The 18,428-nt window shown below is 27.0% G+C and overlaps 1 protein-coding gene across 6 annotated transcripts in view; it reads right to left on the bottom strand.

Annotated features, from left to right (window-relative positions):
• The window catches only part of LOC114132118 (voltage-dependent T-type calcium channel subunit alpha-1G), a 223,109-nt gene that overhangs the window by 28,962 nt on the left and 175,719 nt on the right, over nucleotides 1-18,428 (bottom strand). For 3 of the 6 annotated variants that reach the window (XM_050198876.1, XM_050198874.1, XM_050198875.1), the window contains exons 12-19: nucleotides 17,876-18,226; nucleotides 14,570-14,824; nucleotides 14,164-14,394; nucleotides 13,045-13,196; nucleotides 12,040-12,252; nucleotides 4,018-4,174; nucleotides 2,335-2,490; nucleotides 1,038-1,248 (exon numbers count right to left, since the gene is read on the bottom strand). In XM_050198876.1, the coding sequence (XP_050054833.1) occupies nucleotides 1,038-1,248; nucleotides 2,335-2,490; nucleotides 4,018-4,174; nucleotides 12,040-12,252; nucleotides 13,045-13,196; nucleotides 14,164-14,394; nucleotides 14,570-14,824; nucleotides 17,876-18,226 (1,726 nt within the window). Of the gene's footprint in view, nucleotides 1-1,037; nucleotides 1,249-2,334; nucleotides 2,491-4,017; nucleotides 4,175-7,098; nucleotides 7,226-12,039; nucleotides 12,253-13,044; nucleotides 13,197-14,163; nucleotides 14,395-14,569; nucleotides 14,825-17,875; nucleotides 18,227-18,428 lie in introns of all 6 variants that reach the window. The other 3 variants (XM_050198879.1, XM_050198878.1, XM_050198877.1) reach the window with 2 other exon arrangements.

An 18,428-nucleotide genomic window follows, 5' to 3' on the forward strand; every position in this document is an offset into this window, starting at 1 on the left:
ATTAAATATTTCAATTTAGAAAAAAAGTACCTATATGCATAATACATTGTCCGAGGGTTAAATAATGGTTGACCTACAATAAACTTGAAGTTTTTAATTAAATATTTTAAAACATAAGACTATCGAGCATACATAGCACATTATTTAAATTTTTTAATAATTTATTTTTAATTACCTATAAATAGTAATGCTTATTTTGAACTACTCAATAATAATTGTAAAAATATAACTTGTAATATAGCTTTTATACATATAGAAATATATTCAATCTACGTAAATGAAAATAAGACTAAATACTTAAATGAAATTCTATACCCATACAAATTTTCACAAAAAAATAAAAAAATTAGTCAATGAAAAAAGTCTAAAGTAAAATAGTCTAGATAGAGGTAGTTAACTAATAAAAAACTGTGAACAAAATTTAAATTTAATTCAATTCATAGATTATTTTAATATTACGTTAAAAACTTAAAATAAGTGCATCATTTTAAGAATGTGTAATGAAAAAAAAAAAATTAAATTAGTTTCTTTATTAGAACTTAAGTTTTCATGGTTAAAGAAGTGAGGTTTTTATCCTGTGTTTTACTAATAAGGTTATTTAACTCAAGATTCAATTTTTCAGGACAGTATATAATATAAACGTCGAACGTTATATTATATATCTTTTGTAAATCATATTTTATTACGAAACTTAAGTTTTTTTTCGAAGTTAATTAAATAGTTGTGTTGTATGCATTTTAATGTTGAAATATTACATTTATACTCTACGTTAAATTTTTACAACCAAACAAGTAATTATACACTAATAGAATATAATAATTAGATCTTAAACTTGATAGATTTGTAACTACGGATGTTATGTCATCTTATTAAAAAATCTAAAGAATAATGGATATTCTAATTTACTATTTTAAGATGATAAAATATAAACAATTACTACTAAAAACATGTTTAAAATAACTGAATTAACTTTTGTGGCCATGTTCTTGAAATAACATTTTCTAAAATTTTTTTATTAAAATGATAATATAACTTACCCTTGTGTGTATTACATTTATTGGTTATAATGTCTCTGTTTGGATTTTCAATTTTTAACTCAGTACTTGGTTTTCCATTTAGGCTTTTTTTCTCTGTACACATTTCACAATCCCCTTTGTCATCACCATAGCACGAACAGGTGCATTTGCACCACGATGACTGTTGTTGCCTCTCGAGCTCCCGTCGTTCTCTTTCTCTGCGTTCATTGCGCTGAAAATATAATAACATTGTCCATTAAAATAATTTCCTTCTTAAATTATACAACAGTGATTTGTACCTTAGCTAATTCATATACTACTCAAAATTAATAGTTAAATATTTCATAAATAATTTGTTTAGACGTTATTATGTACAAATAATGGAGGTAAAAATGTGATGTAGATAATAAGTAACTATAAATGATTAGAACATTTATTTTTTGGTTTAACTTTAATATTATGATTATTAAGTTTATTATTTAATTGTACACAAAAACTAAATTTTGTGTTTGGTTATTTGACTTGGAGTTTTTAACTGAACGTATAAGCTTATATTGCATATGATTAATTTTTTAAATAGGATATTTAGATACAACATAACTACTATATTTATTCATGTGCATTTAGATTGATTTTTATTAGATTATATTGCTTGTTATTTAAAAATAAAATAAAAAAAAATATATTTTGTTCTAGAAAAAATTCACAAAACATTTTATAAAATTGTAATATTTTTTTTTGTTTTTATTTTTTTTTTACTTAGGTATATAGTTATATTATGTTAATTGTTTTAATTTTGTTTTTTAAACAATAGTTTATATTTTTAATTTTTAATTTTAATCAGTGCATTTTTATGTAAATGGTAAGGTATAAATATGAAATATAGAAGTATTAATTTGTAATTCAAGCTTTTATATTTTGATTATAGGAGTATCAGTATCGATTGTTTATCAGGAAAAAATCGTGGTACATTAATAAAAACTAACAACTAAAATAATGCTTAAATTATCATCGATAAAACCATTTCAAAAATAAAATGTGAAAAATATTTAGTATTTTTAAAAATAATGATAATTGCTTACTACAATGCTATTAAAAAAAATGCTAGTGTATACTTTTAATATAATATATAAGATTGATAAATTCCATGATATATTAATATACTTACATAAGTTTCAAATGGTACATAACGGTGGTACGAAACTTAAAACTAACAAATACAAAAGAATCTCAACTGCATGCAATTTTAAAGAATTGTTTCTATTTCTTTATTACAAAGCATATGGAACTATGCAATTTTTTCAACAGTAGCTATTACCTCTGAAGAAAATCCTTCAACCAAAATTGCTACCAGTAAATTGAACAGCACGTAATTGCCGAAAGTCATCAGCGTCACGAAATAAAGAGCAGCCCAATGACTCGTTTTTTCCATTCCGTTAAACAACACTATATTCCAGTCTTCTTGTGTTAGAATCTGTTCCGAGGTAAAAATAAATAATAATGTTTAAAATCGTTAAAAACGCATATTTCGGAAATTAAATTAAGAATTTATTATCTTATTATAGATTCGATAACGTGCAATGTTCATAATATAGTAAAATGAATTTCGTTTTATTCTAATATATTATAGTTTATATATATTTTTATGTGTATCGAAAAAAGTTTATAGGTCCGACTTAATAAGCGGTGTTGTTGAAACAAAATATACTAAAAAATAATTCTGAATCTATAATTTTGTAATAAAAAAAAAGCGGTTGTTAGAAGCACAATCGTGAAGTAGGTCACTAAAAGCATAGTACGACCATTGGTAGTATTGAAATGGTTTCAATGTTTCACTAATCGAACAAAAAAATAATAAACGCATAGATCTGGATTTTCTCATTTTCTAAGATAAGTAGATAAAAGGTAAAATACTTATAGGAATAAAAACTATTAGGTAGTACAGTACAAACGCATTTTACTGTGGCTAAAATTTAGATGAAACGTATTTAACAATTAATTTTAGAACATTTATGACGTTTAAACATATTTGAAAATATTTTCCCAACTATTTCATTTTCATTTTAAACTAGAAGTATGTAGTTATTACAAGTTATAATTTGTTTGTGCCATTAAAATAATACATTTTCTCTTATATTTATTTTGAACTTGTTGCGTTAGAAATATATCATAGTCATTACATGTTCATGTTTATTCTGATAATGGTGATTATGTATATAATGTTTAGGAACAAAAAAAGTGCTGGTTGTATCGTGAATTTCAGTACTATGGATATTTTGTATTGTGTTTAAATATAATACAGTATAAAACAATGGTATTAAAAATTATACACGTATTTCGATTTCAATGTAACGAATACATTTCATTTCTGTTATTTTACAAAATTAATTTTTAAATGCATTACCTTGCTCTCAAATACATTTTTTAAAACACAAATAAAGTTTTAAAACCATTCAATTCGTTTAAAATATATAGATTTATTACAAAATATTAAAATGAAAGTTCAATATTTGCTTGTATCAAAAAGATACATACTTATATTTTACCATTACAAATTTTGCAAACATTACTAATATATTTTTTATCTCTCGTGGTGATCAATAATTGTGCATTTATGTTACTATTAGTTTTTTTCTAGTTAGTTAATATTAAATAAGAAATAGTACTAGGTTAATGTATTTTTAGAATAGGAAATTTATGTTTACACTAATCGATTTACGACTATACGAGGGCATAACCTTAGTCATTGCTATAAATTAATAATGTAATAGTATTAATTCAATTAAAAATGAACATAGTCAATAAAGTTAAATAGCTTATAGGAAATATTTTTTTTTACATTATATAAATAATTGATACGTTATTAAAAAAAAAAATGTTGATTTGGCATTGACTCTTGTAAATATATTACTAGGTAATAAATTACAACTTAATGAAGTCATATGGCTTAATGGTAAAATGCGTTTGCCTATTACAATTATCTAAGTATTTGATGACCTACTTGAAAGACGGTGACTGTTGCCCATAATACATTATTAAAATGTTTTCGATCGCAGACGCACAGGGGATGTTTAGTGACAATTTCTTTGCAGTTGCATTCCCGGGCTCCATTCCCGTACATGCAAAACTTACCACCGAAAAGATACATTCCGAGAATGCTGCAAAGAATGTATTTCTACGTAAAATAAATAGGTAGGCACTAGTTTACAAAAAAAAAATGTATTTAAATGTATTACAATTTTATTTTATTTTGTAATATTTCTATATTTTAACTTTTTATTGCTATATTTTTTTTTACTAATTGTCAGCTGGTTGACAATTTTGTTTGTTTCATTATTTACGCGTTGATAAAAATCACGAACGTTTACAAAAATTTTATCATATACCGACTCATCAATTACCACGTGTTGTGTACATATTATGATCTGTGTGTTTATGTTTTTACTTACATATTTTCGAAGGCGAAAATCATCTGTGTATGTACATCTATTGTTATATAATATGTATATGTTACACGGATAAAATAAGTAGTATAATATTGTTATTGTAATACTTAGGTTTATTAATAATTCGTTTTAATACTAAATAGTCGTTTAAAAAAAATAATAATAATATGACATCACAAGTCGTTCGGTTCGATCATGCAAGACTAACAGTAGCATGAGGACGAGTTCAGAGTGACAGAGGCGAGTTTGATTTATAATAAAATATAATAAAAAGTGAATACGTCCTAAGTATTAGACTATAATAATAAAAATACAAATTGCTTACAAATATGTCATATAGGTATGTATATTTATAAATAGATAATTTGTCTAATAGTGTAATATTATAAACCTATTTATTGCTATTTAGGACTTACTACAAGTCTATATAATATATCGGTATGATCTATGACGGGTGTGTCACAGTGTTTTTTTATGTTTCTAAGTTTTACGCTATGCGTGTATGAGTACATGGGTTTTATGTGCTTTTTTCTGCACCTGTTGAAACATTCGAAAAAATGTGCATTGGGCGTAAACTTTCTCTCTTTATTTAGTATTTTAGTTTTTTTTAACTCCAAATAAAATATACGATCCTCGAGTATTAAAAAAAATAAAGTTTTTCAAGAGCAAGTCGATAACAATTTATATGAAAAATACACATATAAATAAATATAAAATGTTTAAGGTTTATTGCACAAAAAAATAAAATAGAAATCAGAAGATTTTCTTGTCAAGCTTTTTATAATGCACAATGAGGTTTTGTATCTGCACAATGCATATCCTCACTTGGTTTCAACAGGGACGAAAACACTTAAATACGTACACGTGATATTTACGGGTTTACCGTAAATATCAAAATCCGCTTGTGCGTATACTACTTATAATATATAATATTTAAATTGAGTTTTGGCATCTAAAGGATTTATTTGATAAAATGCTAGTTTAACGGTTTTCGATGCACATTAAAAATTATGAACATCGTTTTTTTATTCGTGTGTTCTCATTTTTTTTTTTTTGATAAAATGAGATAAAAACAGAGATGTTAATTACAATATAATAGCTGTTAGAATTAAACTCGAAATCCTATTTAAATGTGCAAAGCCAAAGCGTTAAGTAAAAAAAAGAATATAAACAAATTAAAAAAAGAGTTTATTTTAATTTGACCCATATATTTTATTTATATGTTATATATTATGCAGATTAATTTTAATAATATAAGTTAATGGCTGAAAATGCACAATGCAGCTAAAATGTACACTATCAACATTTTACATAAGAACCTCGTTTGTGCAAAATTAAATTAGAATAACAATAATTACAACCATTATAATATTATGATAATTGTTCTTAAAACCATTGCATTTAAAATAATTAAAATTTCACGTTGTTTTGCCCACAGTATTATTAATAACACGATATAATTGATTGAGCATTGTCCACCGGGATTTTAAGGATAGAGCCTTATACTAAAACTAAAAGCATAACAAAATAGTTTCCGGAATTCCCGTGAGCACGATATTTATGTACTTTACGACGGAGTTTTCAATTTCTTCTAATGCTAGTTCATTACGGTTTTTTTTTTACGAAACCTAGAGATTAAATTGCAAAACATTATTTTTCAAAACCGTCTAAAGCATTAATGTTTTATTCAACATATTAATCAAAAACAATAAAATACATGTATAGAATAGATCATTAAATATTTAACTTCATACATTTGCAACAAAGCTTTATATTAGGTACTAGTATTGTACAGTCTGATGAAAAATTCGTATTTTCCTGTTAAAGAGTTCTTATTTAAAATTTATAAAATAATTATTAAAGAAATAGTTTAAACATTAATTTATGTTAAAAATGTTTACTAATCAAATATAATTTAAATCAATTTGAAAATACGAACAATTAATGGAGAGTACCGTAGAAAAACCACATTAGAACATGAACAGATCGAAAGTCTTGAAGGTAGGTATTGGAATATATATCGGAATATATTTTATTTATTTTTTCACGTATTTAATAAATTATATACTCTACATTATATTATATTTTATAGGTATTTTATTGATTATATATACATTAATGTTTTCCACAATATTTTAAAATATAAACGTTAGTGTTATCGAATGAATTCTTAATATCATGTCTGACACTGTCATTTAATAATAGGGTTATTTTATTACATAATTCTTTTTATGTGTTTTCCATTAGAAATAATTACAAATTTTATTTTATTTTATCTTATTAAAAAAATAAAACAAGCAAAAATAGATTTAAAATAATTAAATAATAATATATATTTTTGAATTTTTAATATTTATTTAAACGCTGTACCTATTTTTGTAGCCAAAGTTGCTATCATGTTTTATTTTCATTTCTTAACAGTCTTATGCTGCATATCCAATTTCTAAAATGAAATTTTCGTGTTTCATTTACTTACACGGGAAATTAATAATTTCTCTTATTATTTTTTTTTTTTGCACAAACGAGTTTATTGTAAAAATGTATTTTATGTCGCGTGCTGCAATTTTACCAGGAAGACAGAAAACTTGAGAGGAAGATTTAATACATTTTAAATAACCGGAAATCTTTCCAGGTACCTGAAACACAGTGACTAACGCCCACAACAACGAGTCAAAATTCTTTCTGTCGCACGCTACATCATCCCCTGTTCCATCATTCTTTCGGCTACAGAATTTACATCCGAATAAGTTCATGCCCAGTATACTACAAAAATATTAATTGTTAATTCTAATCTGAATTCATAACGGTTAATTAAATATGTATACAATATGTATTCAATTCTCATGGTAAAACAAAACTGCAATATTATGAAGCTTAGTATGCAATCTGAATTGTATGATGTATACACTAAACTTTATTGTGTACGTAGATATGAGACCAAAACAGATTTTATCTCTCTGCTTTGCTATAATTAAAGAAAAATAATTCAAATACCATAAAAATGGTAAAAGTAAACATTTTAAAATATGTCAATTTTTCTACGCTGTGTTTAACTTATATGTTGATATTGTCATTATGAAAACAAATCAAGAAATTCAAATCATTGAACTATATTGGTATTCCGTGTAAAATTGTGTCAAAAATCCATATTATCTACTTCTTATATTAAAAATATATAATCAAGATTTTAAATATTTTTTTTATTTTAAGTATTACTCAATAGATATTATCATAATAAAATATAATATTGTAAAGTCAGTGTAGTAACTCTACTGAAAAATCAAAATAATAATTAGAGAATTTTCGCTGCTGTATTACTGTAGGTATCAATTATTACTTTGAATATCAAAAGTCCTACACATTTGAATAATAAAAAAAAAAAATTAATTAAAAAAATATAGACAATTAATAATAATTAAATTACTAATTATTAAATCATATGAAAATAAAATATAAAACAATTATCTAATTTTCCCAATTTATAACTTCCGTTAAAATTTTAACAAAAAAAAAAAAAATAAATAAATATATACAACGATTAATTTAGTATATAAATAGCTAAAATATTTTGAAAATGTTATTATATCTAGAAAGTGATAGTGAAAATGTCAAGTACTTTTATAAGGATATTTATTTTTGAGTTAAATAGATGATAAAAGAAAACGATTTTGTTAAAATTTGGTGGAAATAGTTCTGTTTTATCAAAATTTTTCCCCCTCCACAAGAACACCAACTAGATACATTTTCTAACAGAAATAACACTCTAAGTTCAATATCGAAGTGCTTTTTTTTCTTCTGTAAATAATGTTTTTTGACAGATAAAAAAAAAACCACGTCATCATAAAACCTGTATATTTATAGCTTCACTTGAATCTAAACAAGAGAGAAAACACGTCAGATTCTACCATTGGAAGGTCTTATTTCTCTCTTCATATGAAATATGTTTCAGTATTTTATAAAAAGATATTACAAATAGAAAATTAATAATCATAAAGAAATCTTAGTTATTTTGCTTTAAGAATACATACTTATTTATTAAAATTTAAAATGCTTAATTTGTATACCTACCAATGTCTTAAATAATTTAAATAATAGTGCAGTAATTATATAATATATATAATATATATAATAAAAAATTATATCCTAACTTATGGAGAATTCAACTAAACAAATGAGGTTATTTATTATATTATACTTGTATAGGTACTTTGATTTTATATTGTAAACAAAAAATGTCAGAAAACGTACGTTTATGGAACAACAACCGAAAAAGTTTTTATCGATTTAATTTTTTTGTTTGAAGAGAAAGGGTCTAGGTTAAAGAAAATTAGTACAAAGGTGTTTTACAAGTCGATATTAATCCCAATGCCACCAAGACTATAATACCCTACTCGCTTCCAATAAGCACCACACCATTGATTTTTGATTGAACAAACATTAATCAATTTACATTTTGGCTGACTATTGAGTTAATTGTGATTGCGATGCTGTTGAACTCTTGAATACACCGGTGAAATGTATTTGACTACAATTCTGACGAATTAAATGAGAAAAGCTAAAAAGACAACACAAATCTTTGTTCAAGTTTTTAATTTAAATTTCTAAGGGTTATTTGTGGTGATTTTCTAATAAATTTTTAGGAATATACACGTGTTATCATGATAATATGGTTTTAAATTAATATTTTTTAAAGGTTATACAACTTTCATGATTAGAACATTTTTGTGCATAAGTGTTAAAAAATTAGTATAGTAGATTTTAATTACCTAACAAGAACTAATATAGAGTTATTTGAAAATGTTCAATAATACTTTATTAACCATAACTAAATTTATTTAATATTTTTTAACTAAAATTTTGTAAAATGGTAATTAAAAAATAATTAAAAAGTATCCATTTAATAATAATTTGTTTTTTAGTTGTATGGTAAAGAAGGTTAAAAGTAAGAATATTATTTCAAATTAAAATAGGGTTGTACCTATATAATATGTTCATAATATATTGTTAATAATTAATAGCTTTAATATATATATTGGTGTAAAATAGAGATTTATTTAAGTATTCGAGTTATTATTTAAAATAGGATAATATATTTCATATAATTTGATTTATTACATCATTTTGAACCTTAAAAAAGTTATGTATTTATTAAAATTAAATTTGTATCAAGAATAATAGACCTATAATAATTTCAAAAAATTAATAATAATTAAAATATGAATATGAATTGTAACTAAAATAAATAAATAAATAAATAAATAAAATTCTATAACTGGTGATGAATAATTAAAAAGAAGATGAGAAAATGTCATTGTTTTTTGTACAAAAAAAAAAAAAAAAAAATGGAAGAATAAACAAACTACTAATTGATTCTACACAAAAAATGTAATTCAACGTAATTGTTTCAAAAAATATTAACCGGAAGCCAAAATATATAATTTTGTAAAATATTTATGTTTTGTAGTATGAAAATTAATTCAATGAAAATTATTTGAAATCTTGTTGCTTTTAATTATACGAATATTTAATACCATCAAATATATATTTTTGTGTTTCATAAACATACTATATTCATGAACAGTGAACACTCAATAGCTAGGTTTAATAGTTGGTTTCGTCCGTATTTTCATTAATCTGTAATACCTATTGTATACCAAAGCCCAAGTTTTGTTATATTGAACAAAATTTAATTTTGTTGAAGTTTAAAAATCATTATTATTATGTTTACTTTTTAACATGGAAAAATAAAAAAAAATTCTATTATTTATTTAAACGTCGATGACAAAATAAAAAGCGTAAATAATTAAATAAACTAATAAAAAACATTGTATGAAAAGTTTTATAAATTTAAAATGTGTCAATATTTATAGATTCATCGGGAATTGAGTCAATATTAAAATACTATTGAAGTATCAATTTATTGATTTATTAGTAAACACGATAAAATTAATGTTGTTTTTTTGATTGATTTAGTTGTTAATTATTATTTGGATCACTTAATTCTTTTTCTTTTTACGTTGAAGTAAAGAATACGTGAGAATAAATGGGAAAATACTAATGCACCGTATGTTAAAGTAAAATAACGGTTAAAATTTTAGTGAATAACGCAGAAAAATGATTTTGTTATTACTTATCGATTGATTTTCAGATGGTCGAGTTTAAAAATTTTACAATAGCAATAATGAACAAATTAAAAGTCGTCCATACCCACGTATCATAGTATCTTACGTGGTTGTATTTATAAGTGGTTTGACAAGCATGCTCACACTCATTTATTTTAATATTAAACCATGAATTTTTCAAATTTAGATTATTGATTCACATTTAGATTTGGAAATAAAGTAGTTTAAATACACAAATACGGGAGTGGGTATTCTTGATAAATCATTCTTTATAGTTTCCTTTACTTATACACGTCACTGTCAAAACGGTAGTAACTTGTTTTGATGTGTCTTCACACATATCTTTAGATGCTCGTATTATAGTCGTAATGTGAATTGTATCAGTTGTGTATGTGTGTACAATGGTTTGACGAGGAGCGCTTTGCGAAAATTAGATTAGGTGTATGACATATTTGAGTGTTTCTCGGTTTATTGTTTCGCGGTAATGATAAACCGCAATAACAAAATGGTAGCAGCATCATTAAATAGGCATTGTGAAAGCCCGATGATACGGCGCCGATGGCAGTACTCTTGAAAGTTTTGCTTTTGAAATACGATGCGCTCATAATATTATAATAATATGTAGATAAATATAAAACACACCATCTGTGAACGTATTCTCGAATGGCACAGACGAAAATCGCCACAGCCGTTGTGTGTCTCACAATATCGTTTCAAAGAAATTTGTTTAGAAATAACGGGAGAAAAAACTTGGTCACACACGCCATAACTGCTTGCAAGAAAGAATGTTCTTTCTATCTTTCTTTCGTCTCTGCTTCTTACTTTCTATCTCTCACTGTGTAAATTGTCCCCCGGGTAAGAAAACTGTGCGCGATACATACATATATATATATATAAATATATAATGGTCACCCCTACCCTTCTTTTGCTACACTGTCATGATTGTAGAGAGCATAGCGACCGTGGTGGGATAAAAATGTGCTACTGACAAATTGAATTTGACGAGGGATTTCGTCGAGACAAAAATAACAAACTTCCCTGTAGTGATGTTTTGTTTCGACCTCTGTCACTGTGGAAATCCGACAAACAGTTAATTTTCGGACTTTTATAATAAAATTGTTGAGTCTTTTAACCAATAAACATGTTGCAGGACAAATACGGCGAGAAATATCGCCGGCGTTTATATTATAGCTGCTTAAACTTAATCGTCTTCGGACGTCAGCGGCGCCTTCTTGTTTCAACGAAACTCCTATAATATATCATACTAACAACTTCCCTTTTTATTGTTTAGTATTAATCCCTAATGGCTATTAATATTAATTAATTGGTGTTTATTTTAAGGGAAAAAGTGTGGTTAATAAACGAAACCAATAGGCATGGCTTATTATTATTAAAATGACAAACTTGATTAGTAACAAAAAAAAAAAAAAATCATTAAGTGATTTATTGTTTTACCTGAATATGAAGATAAACAAAATTAGGAGTGAAAAAAACACTGCAACATTATCCATGGTACGGAGCATGACAAACAATTGACGACGTAGATTTGGCATAAATCGAACAAGTTTCAATATTCTTAATAGTCTAAATGTTCTCAGAACACTTAGCCCCGAATTTCCTTCCCGTTGTCCACTAGTGTTTTCGAACGATTGCGTCAATTCCACTATACTAAAAACAAAACGGTTCAAACTTATAATATTAAGTGTTTTGTTTTGTAATGGTTAGTTGTCGATTGAAATTAACTAAAACAAATAGATTCTATTTATATATGTTAATATGAATAAAATTATTTTTAAATAGTTTAATAGTTTTAGGTTATTTATTAAATTGAGTTATTTTCAAAATTCATACAAATCATTAAAAATTAAATGTATTAATTTTTAATTCATTCAATAAATAATGCTAATTAAAAAATAAAAATGTACACAATAATAATAATAATAGATAAAACATATATTTTTAATTAAATTATGGAAACTGATTATTTTTATTGATGAAACAAAGCACAAATAGTATGTCAAATATTTTTCTATATAGTCTATCAAATCCAACTATTGGTTCATTGGGTTATTTGAAATTTATTTAAAACATATATCATATAAAAGATAGATAATGTCAAACGCGATAAAAAATATAAAGAAATAATTATGCTCAAACAAAATAATTTAAATCTTCGGGGTTCATCTCGACTGCTTTTAGTTTTTGATACATAAATAAAAGTCATCATTTTGATCGAGAGATAAGACTACAATGAAATCTATCTGGTATTATTGGAATTATTATCTTTACATTTCTTTTGTGACAACGAGTTCGGTTTGTTCATTGTTATTATTTTTTTTTTTTTAGATTGTGAACACTATACAACTGATCGACATAGAGTTCTATTAATCTTATTACGTTTCTATGTATTGATGAACATTATTATCATATTTGAAAAGAACTAATGAACTGTGAATATACCTTAATATGACAATGATTCCATCGAATACGTTGAAACCATTACTGATGTAACCGCACGGTCCCTCGGCGATTACCTTTAAAAACATCTCAGCGGCAAATATCGCAGAAAAAACAATATTGCTATATTCCACAATTACAGTGAGCTCGGTAGGCTAAAAACACGTTTAAATAAAACATAATAAAATATTAAATTAGTATAGTAATAATATTATTGACAACATTAGTCAATTATTACACATCTTATAATGTATAATATATTTTATATGACGGCGATCTGTGTAGGCAAATTCATTACCTCCACGTTTAGGACATAATCTGCCTATCATACTGGCTTATTTAAAATATTATTATCTTAATTCTTCACTTTTAAATAATATTATATTCACCCTATTTTTGGGGTATAACAAAGTTTAAGTATTATTCTATGCAGTCTTGATAAATTATAATAATAGTAACAAATATTATTTTTATTCGTTATAATTAGAAGGTAGAATCATGTAATGAGTATCTGACATATTTAATTGTGACATAATAAAAATGAATATTTTATTAAAACTTCTTTTTTAATGTTCATTCATATTTTTTTTTTTACTAGATTTTAACTTTTCATTCATGCATTTACTTTTAGTTATTATTATTAAATTATACGATTAAAACAATAAGTACAGAACATAAAAATTAATTAAAAGCCTTTGCAGCTGAAAAAAATAAATTCACTATATTATGGCCCGCAAAGCATTTGCTTTTGAAGTAAAATAAAAATTAAAAATAATAAACATTTTACGTTTAATATACAAAAATACAATTGTTTTAATTGACTTAGTCTAATATTTTATACAGTATAATATCGAATGATGTCGATTTTGTTAGTCATTACAGAAACAACTTAATATTTCTTATATTTTGAATTAGGTGATATAACATTTAAAAGAAAAAATAATAACTTATAATACTTAAAATATGTCAAAATTATTGTATCAATTACAAACGTTATTGAGTAGCATAAGAATTTCGTATTTCGATGTATGTTTGGTGTAATGACATGTAATGATAAGGACAAAAATAAAGCAAAAATAGATAAATAATAATATAAAGGTAAATCGTTTCATTCTGCGTTACCTGATTGTGGTACTCTATGCCCATGCTGAGCGTGTTGATAAGTATTGCTAACAAAATGCACTGCTGGAATCGTCTGTGGTTGACAAGGAGCTTTATACACTCTCTCAACAGGGAACAACCCACCAGACAATAAATCTGCAGGCAACCCACCGCGTCGGTGAGGCACGCTTTGTTTTTACTCTCCAAATGGTCATTGTCCATCATCAGTTCACCGTCCGATTGCCGGTCCATCTGTAAGGAGGTGACGATTGTAAGAGGGGAGGGGAAGAAAATTATAATAAGTATACTCAACCGAGAAAAATATTAATGGTTTTATTATTATTACTGTTTTGTTCTGATATCGGGACCCGTAGACTTTACGAAACATTTGGTATCGGAACAGATTAGATAATATTTATTAACTTACGAGCGCGTGACGTTTTGTCCTATTGTTGTTTCTGTGGTTATTGTTGTTATTGTTATGGATGTTGCTGTTGTTGGCTGTGCGGTTTACATTTTGCACGATGGTCGCCACGGAAGAACTTCCAGTCTTGCCTAGTGCCTTTAGCAGCGAAGTTAAAGCTGATTGCCCGGTGGGCAAGGCTGCCGACAGTGCACCGCTGATCGCTAAAAGTTCCTGGCACGTCATGTCCTGGTCGTCGGGGTCGGCCACGGCGTTATTCTATAACATCAAATTATCATAATTGTTATAAACGTACATTTACGTGTATAATATAGGTACGGTCATTATTATTTTTATAATTGGTTTTAATATAATATGTATATTAGTACTGAGTGGCTGCCAACCAGTCTACCAAATTTTTTCTCGGAAAAAACGGTTTATCTAATTAAAACGTTGAAATTACGATTTTATAATACAGCTATTATATTAGAAAGATCCTGCAGTTATTTTGATTTATAGTGTTTTTGGGTTTACATAAATTAAAAATAGAATAATAACAATAACATTTTAAAATCTGCCATAGTCAATTTATGGAACTAATTTAAAAGTTATGATTATTAATACTGTCATAAAGTATTATAATATATTGCATATAGTTTTAGAAATCATATACAATTTAGGTTGAAGGCGTGTAAATGAGTATGAAATATAGTCAGCGGTTGGTCGTGAGGACCAACACTTAGAGACTGATGTGGACACATAAAATAATGTATTTGTATTATTAGTAATAGGAGAATACGTCTACTACATCATGCTACATTGCTACATAATACATACATGCGAATGGGATTCTATAAACTGCTGCAGTTAATAAATACATACGATGAGTTATTAAAATTATGACAAGAATGCCAATAACAGTATATTTTTGTGATCAAAATCGTGTTTGCTATTTCAAAATTGTTACAATTAATTTCGTGCATTCTCGTTTTAATTTATTTATTTTGTTTCATACTTGCATGCATGTTTTACGATATTTGATAGTAAGGCTATACAATATTATATCATTATAATATTATATTGTATTTTATGTACTGCTATTACAAAGTGAACGATATCAATGTGACTCGAGAGTGGCGGTGGTCAAAACCAAGTTTATCCAATTACATCAAAGTTACAAAAAGTAACAAAGTCGTTGGCGTTTACTGAGTCTTGTCACGTATAGTCAACAATGTTAAACGAGCCGTACGCGTGGAACTCGTCTCTACCACAATAAACACCACTCTTCAACAATCTAATTCACCAATATTTATATATAATGTTATAAACTAAATTATAATTATTATATAAATAAACGAATTAGTAAACTTTATACAGAGTGATTCATCAATCATATCCAATCGCATTATTTCACTTAAAAATAGATTTATTCGAATTCCGGCGTTTTGGAACTTTTAGTGATTATACTCAAGGACAATATTTTTAATTATTAAGATTTCTTATACCTTTTAAGGAGTATATTGTTGTGATATTATTTATTATTAATTTTTTTTTTAATGCGTATATTAATTTATTGTATAATATATATATATATATATATATTAGCCTACTTTATTGTTGATTAGATATTATTTTTAAAAATGGACAAATATCTATATTGACATTATTACGTTATTACGTGTAATAATTGAGTTATTTAATTTTGTGTACTAAGGATAATATTTCTCCAATTTCTCCATGATTATGGGTTTGGAAGATACGGGGGCTTTCGTGTTTTGAACATTAATATATTTCATATTAAATTATCAACATTTTTTAATTTATATAAATTGTCCAAATATAATACATCAATACTAGATAAGGGGCGTACACAGAATTCGTTTATGGGGAAGGGGAGGGGTTACCATTTATGTATATGTATAAAATGTTATTAATGTAATATTCCATAAGAGAAATTATTATACATGTTTTATGTATAGAGAGGGGGTTTTTAGACCTTCTGTTGGTACGCTAATGAGTCTAGATGCATTATTACAAAAAAAAAAAAAATAATAATAATCAATTGATTAACAATTTGCAGTTAAAAAGATTGGTTCTCATTTGAAAAAATAAGTTAGTATTGACATAAGATTTGAATGGTATAAAAAATCTAAATAACTGATAATATTTCATTAAAGTGTACATAAAAGTTCCTAAAAACTAAAATTTGAAAAAATTTACCATTAAAGAAAAAAAAGGGGGTTAAACATATTTGATGAATTATACTGTATAATGTGCGATTTAGGGAGTGGTGGTATTGCTTGTAATATTTGAGGATTTTACAAATATAACATACGTAGGTACTTTAGATTTCAAGAAAAAGATTTTTTCAAATTTAATTTTAATATCATATCAATAGATTTAGACGAAAAAAATAATGCCATAAATTGTTTTCTCGCGATTTAAATGAAATTTCTCATTTTGAATAGAAAATTATCATAATATTATTTCACGGTCGGACAATATCAAACGTACGTATGGTATACATTAACGACTACCAAAATTTCCCTAGAGTACAGAAATATAACACGTTTAATTTTTAAACAACTTTCGGTGAACAATATATTAATAATTCCTTCGAAAACTCACGCTTATATCTGTTGAACACGAGGAAAAAAACATTGGTCGATTATTCAACAAAACATACGACGTAATTCTTTGTAATAACATAATTATAATATGATAGCGTTGTCTGTGCGATAGAAACTATAATATTATCATCGACGAATACGAACCGTGTGCGTAATAACATTGTAAACGTACTGTTAATATTATAAATGAGAAATATACATACTACGCTATAACATAATGTTCACGCTGTACAATAAACTTTTGGTGTCGCCGTCACGAGCCTCGTGAGCGGTATGTGTGCGGACTCATATTATTACTATTTTCTTTAATCGCAAATTCGGGCGTTACGGTACATCATATATTTTTTTTTTATAACTTATAGATACGAGTACAGTTGAAAAACGGTTTTCAAAAGTCCAGTTTCACACGGTGGCTTCTTGAAGTCGACGTTCTTACGTGTTTCTTGTGCTCCTCGTCTTTAATCTGGTTCGGTACGCGCTCGTCTACCGCCATTTTCAACATGGGTTCCACCACCACCACGATGTACAAATGATATATTAATTGATATACATTATTACGATTTAGATCGCAGCAGTTGCAGTCTATAGTGCGTGACTATACAGATTGTGCACTTGTGTGAATGTGTATATGTGTGGGTGTGTGGGTGTGTGGGTGTGTTTGTCTGTCAGTGGGTTTGGTATTTGCGGTTCTGTGATTTACCAGTGCTACAATGGTGGTACTGGCGGAAGACGTGTTCCACGCCGTCCCTTCGACCGTCTGAGTCGTCTTCTCGGTCGAACAAAGTGCAACGTTTGCCGAGGAAGGGGTGGCTGCCGTGGTGGAGGCAGTGGACGTCGTTACCGCGGCGGACGACGGAGCAGCGCCGGCATCGGTGGCGGCAGCTGCAGAGGCAGCAGCAGCGGCGGCGGCGGCGGCGGCAGCGGCGGCGGCAGTAGTGGTGGGACCACTCCTGGTAATTAGTTCGTCGCTGAAAGCCACTACGACGCTCCGTCTCCTTGACACGATTCCGCCGTTGCTGGATGTCGACCCCGGACTTAGAAGGTTCCCGCTCTAGAAAAGGAGCAACGGTGGGAAAAATTAAAAAGAAAAAAAACCCTAATTTTTTATTCGGGTCAAGTGTGTCACCCGTCACAACTCCCCCCCCACCCAGTGCCCACCCACACCTTACCGTATCAAAAGGCTGAGGGGCGTTGCAGGAAAACACATAAATAATTACACACATACACACACACACACATACATAGTTTAGGTT

Source organism: Aphis gossypii, chromosome 1 (genome assembly GCF_020184175.1).
Source record: "Aphis gossypii isolate Hap1 chromosome 1, ASM2018417v2, whole genome shotgun sequence".
NCBI classification, from domain to species: domain Eukaryota; kingdom Metazoa; phylum Arthropoda; class Insecta; order Hemiptera; family Aphididae; genus Aphis; species Aphis gossypii.